We start from the raw sequence: 4,923 nt of genomic DNA, 5'->3' as shown, positions 1-4,923 counted from the left end.
TAGATTATTATTATGAATTTAATTATTCTTTTCTAATTTTTTTTTATATATTTGAATTATGCTTGAATAGTTCTTTTACCTATGTTCAGGATTGTATGAATTACTTCATTATTATTTCTTAAATCTCCAAATTAGTTGTCTATTTGTTCTTGTTTAATGGATTGTGCATATTTCAATACTACATTAGGAATAATTAGTATTGTCATTATTCCATTATTTTGATCATAACGGGATTTGATTTTTGACGGATTTTGAGTATATATTTTGATATTTCAATTAAGGACATGAAATTCTCCATGGGATTAGGTAGAATTGACTGTTAGGAAGTTAGAGTGTTGTGTTTAATGTCTTAATTTGCATGATTCCACGGGAATTGGCTTGAGTGCATATTAGAGAAGTCATAGATACTCAGGAGAGGTTTATGATATTTCATAGGGTGTACTTTTTCTTGTGAACATTTAATTGGCTAGTTTGGGGTAGAAATTATTGTTGTATTAATCTATGCTAGTGGGGATACTTAACTCTAAGACTTTTATTTATTTATATATTTATTGATTAGTATAGTTGATTGTACCATTCTTGATATTGATCTCTTTTAGTCTTACCATTATCTAAGAGTCAATAATAGAACAACTTTCTCTCTATGAGACCGACGCTGGCTTACCCTACTACATAGTTACAAGGTTAGTTAGGTTATTTATTTTTGTTATAGTGTGCGGCATGCCTATGAGTGAGCATGTGAATGAATTTTTACATTAAAACTTAATCAACATTTATTACGAGATGGGCCATATTATAACGACATAATTACATTTTGGCGAGTATTAACTAAGATCATAAAAATAACGGAAAAACATCGCATTAAACATCAAACTGGAAGTAAGAAGAACAATTAAAAAAATAAAAACCCTAGCCATGACGTTATTTTTTTTACATCAAGAAAAAGTACAGAAATAATGACAAATAAAACTCAACTAAAAGATATCCTATTTAACCCTAGCCATGACGTTAAGGCAACAAAATATACACTTGGTGAATAAAATCCGAAACATAATATTGAAATATATAGCTCTAGCATAAGCATAAAAAATGAAAAGGAATTAAAGATTTTATAGAAAATCTTGATCCCATTGCCAGATCTTGTTGGAGATTGTAGTTTGTTTCATGCCTCTACACAAGTTCCTTCACCCCAAAACTCTGTACAAACATTTCTTCCGCAGCAATGGAATAAACCAGCATAGCCACATATTCCCCCCAAATCACGGCAACCTGAAATCTGATGGTCTGCACAAAATTGAAATATAAAATTGTAATTTGTAAGTATATATGTATAACATACGGGGCTCCAGAGCCCGCTACAAACCTTAGATAACAAAAAAACTCATTTACAAGATCTTTAAAAAGTGTTATATTATACTCCCTCCGTTTCATTTTAATCTACACACTTACACTTTTCACGCATGCCAATGTAAAACTTTGGGGACATATATCTTTAGTTTTGTATTTGTAAAAATTATAAAAAGTACATATTAATAAAATACATACTAAGACGAATCTAACAAGATCCCACATGACTATGTTTTTATTCACGTATAAATCACAAACGAGAGTCAAAGTGCAATTTGTGAATAGTGTAAAATGTCAAAGTGTGTAGATTAATATGAAACGGAGGGAGTAGTATTTACTTAAAGTTTATAAGAAGTTTCGAACTCTTGATTATTCAATATGCATCAAAGAACACATCATTTCCCTTACCGTATAACTCAAGAAATCACCCGCGCTCAATATCTAGTCGCTTAATAAAAAAAATTAAAGATTTAAATTTATTATTGGCTTATTTAAGCATAAGAAAGCTCTATTTCCTCCAAACTTAAAAATAATTTCTTTATTTCATATTATTTTGGATATGCTATTTTGATATCATATTATCATTTTACCTCCTTCCTGCTACAATTAGTTGTTATATTCAACAAATAATTTTGAAATTTTACCTTAAACTAATGTTAATATTATACACGTCTTGCCTGAGTCCTCCGTACAAATGTTTTTCATCTTAGAGAATTAACATTATTCACTTTTTATTAGCAATTTCTTACACAACATTTGTCATTTCTAGACTTAACATTAATTGAAATAGTGTTCTTCAAATTGATATATATACATGTTCGAAATTTTCAAGCTTATGTCCTAAATTATTTTAAGTATGCTCTACAACATCTTAACTATGCTTTAAAAATATTTTAACTGCCTTCTGAATCATTTCAAATATATTCTAAATTATTTCAAGTATGTTCTAATTACAAGTACGTAGAGCATGTATGTACACCATTTTGTCGAACATAGACACTATTTTTGAAATCATATATAATAGCTTGGCGGTGAGAGATCGCTTAAGACGTCGGCCCTAGCAAAATCGACGACAATATCTACTAAATCCGGCAAATCGAAGCCAAAACAAGTCGACAAACGTCATGCAAACAAGGAGAAGAAAAATTGCCAATTCCAGTGATGTGTCCATCAGAATAATAAATAGGCAAAATCACCGGTTTTCGGTGATGATTGCGGAAGGAGGAGAGAGACTGAGAGAAACGATTTGAATTATCGCTAATTGGAGGAAGGAGGAGGAGAGAGAATTGTGGTGGTAGTGCTAGTCACCAAATGTTGTGGTGCTAATTCCACCAAGCGTGAAACCTAGGACGATAAGGTCATAAATAGTGAAAGAAAAAAATTGAGAGGTCTTAAAAGGTGAAAAAAGTAAAATATAAGTTTTTTTTTTACAGGAAGTAAAATATAAGTTTCTCGCTATATGTTTCACTCGGTTGAAAAGTCAAATTAATAGTGAAGTTAACTCACCGGAATAGTGGACTAAGGTCCTTAAAAGTTTGGGTTAAAATAACATGTGAGTTCCATTTAACTCTTAAAAAAACACTCTATCCCTCTAAATACGGAAAAGAAGGGTAAGATGCAAGAGAGTAAAGAAAATGATGAATGGGTAATAATATGATCTTGAAAATAGCCGGAGCTTACCGCGTACGCATACACCTCCGGTCAGTCGAGCCGTACATGCATATCCATCACAACACCAGTTAAAAGCAATATCACAGTATTCGTCGTCAATACCACATCCGACCACTTTTGCACCAGACATTATTTGCACTGCAATAATAAAGGTTTGTCCAACACGATCATTATGTATATATACATAGATAATTTAACATACATCAAACATATTACTTTTCCATGTAAAAAAAATAACATTCAAATTATAGAGTTAATGAAACATGTAGTGCTACATTATCACGTGATCATGAACATTGATTCAATGATCAAATTAAGAAAACATCTTAATTTATGTATATACCAAAAGCGAGGAAAACAAGGAGTGATAACACATTGATCTTCTTGTGCTTGCCCTCCATTTTTTTTTATTGTGGTGGAAGATCAAACTAAAGTTTTTTTTTTTTATCAATATTTTTCAAGTGGTTTTTATGGAAACAGATGCCTTTAACCCAGATATGTGGAACGCTATATATAAGTGTTTTCTTTGCACCCAACGCCAATATATACATATAATACTCCATATATGGAGACTGGAGTTCTATACATTCTTAATTCTAATGTTTCTTCTGTAATTGTTAGGATATATTTAGGATTTATCGATTTACAAGTGTTTACCTAGACATATCCATTTAGAGTGTGTACCTAGAAATAATATATAATAGTACTATATTTAGTTTAGGATATATTTTTCTAGTTCTACAAAAGTTAATATACATATATATATATATATATATATGTATATATGTATATATGTATATATATATATATATATATATACATATATATATATATATATATATGTATATATGTATATATGTATATAGTGACAAGATCACATGAGAATACCGCTTACATGATAAATGAGAATGAATCTCAACCACACGATTGTATTATATATATGATTATAGTTACAACACTTGTTCATTAGAGTTATAACTCCCTAAAAAAAATTGAGCCTGATTTTTTTTTTTTTCCGATTTTTCTTTCTAGTATTCTTTTTTTTTTTTAGTTACATAACTTTTTCATTAGAGTTATATCACTTATTCATAAGAATTATAACGCATAATTCATTCTCATTTCTCATGTAAGTATGCATTCTCATATGAACTCACTTCTATATATATATTTCCATGAGACGGATTCTTCACATATGAACCAAGTTGCGACGGATTGTTGGGACCAAGTTGCGACGGATTGTTGGGACCAAGTTGGGACAGATTATTCACATGAACCAACTCATGTGGGCAACTCACCTTGTGACTTGGAGATCACAAGTTCGAACCTCACTACCTACTATTGCTTGGAAGTAGGAATTTTCTTATATTCCCCCCTAGTCTCAAGCGTTGACCTGTGTAACTGGGCTGGCTGGCTGGCTTGATTTTTAATTGACTTCCTTTTCTATCACTGGTAGTTGGTAGTACGGTAAATACTTTTTGAAAGATGAGTGTGAAAGTGTGTTTCTTTATCATTGTTTGGATTCATATTGAAGCCAGATAAATAATATAAAATTAATGTGACCTTGCAATAATTTTAAGAAGTGTATCAATCAATATGGGATAAATTAATATGATTAGTATATAGATTAATATGGAACGAACAAAGTATATATATATAGTTGAAAAAAATTAATATGCACACTAACTTAGTGTACACCTTATCCATCTCACGTGAGTTTTAATGATTACAACTTTTCATTTTTGCCGCGTTCAATCTTCCGCTATTTTCTCTCCCCTGATAACTTCTCTCTCCTCTGATAACTTCACTCTCCTAATAGTGTATTTTTAAAATAATATAGTATATTTTGAAATAATATAGTGTATTTTAAAATGGTATGGTGTATTTTAAAATCATAGTATTTTGCTG

At 30.4% G+C, this 4,923-nt stretch overlaps 1 protein-coding gene across 1 annotated transcript; it reads right to left on the bottom strand.

The window, feature by feature from the left end:
* Positions 1 to 897: 897 nt before the first annotated feature.
* LOC104907424 (hypothetical protein) lies at positions 898 to 3,764 on the bottom strand. The gene is made up of 3 exons (XM_010696355.4): positions 3,362 to 3,764; positions 3,028 to 3,156; positions 898 to 1,284 (listed from the first exon to the last, which is right to left on the bottom strand). Exons 1-3 carry the CDS (start codon positions 3,417 to 3,419, stop codon positions 1,163 to 1,165), a joined length of 309 nt encoding a protein of 102 aa, XP_010694657.2. The 5' UTR covers positions 3,420 to 3,764; the 3' UTR covers positions 898 to 1,162.
* Positions 3,765 to 4,923: the final 1,159 nt, after the last annotated feature.

This window comes from Beta vulgaris, chromosome 4 (genome assembly GCF_026745355.1).
Source record: "Beta vulgaris subsp. vulgaris cultivar EL10 chromosome 4, EL10.2, whole genome shotgun sequence".
Classification (NCBI taxonomy): Eukaryota; Viridiplantae; Streptophyta; class Magnoliopsida; order Caryophyllales; family Amaranthaceae; genus Beta; species Beta vulgaris.
The sequence above is the reverse complement of the archived record's forward strand: the minus strand, read 5'-3'. Positions and strand labels throughout refer to the sequence as shown.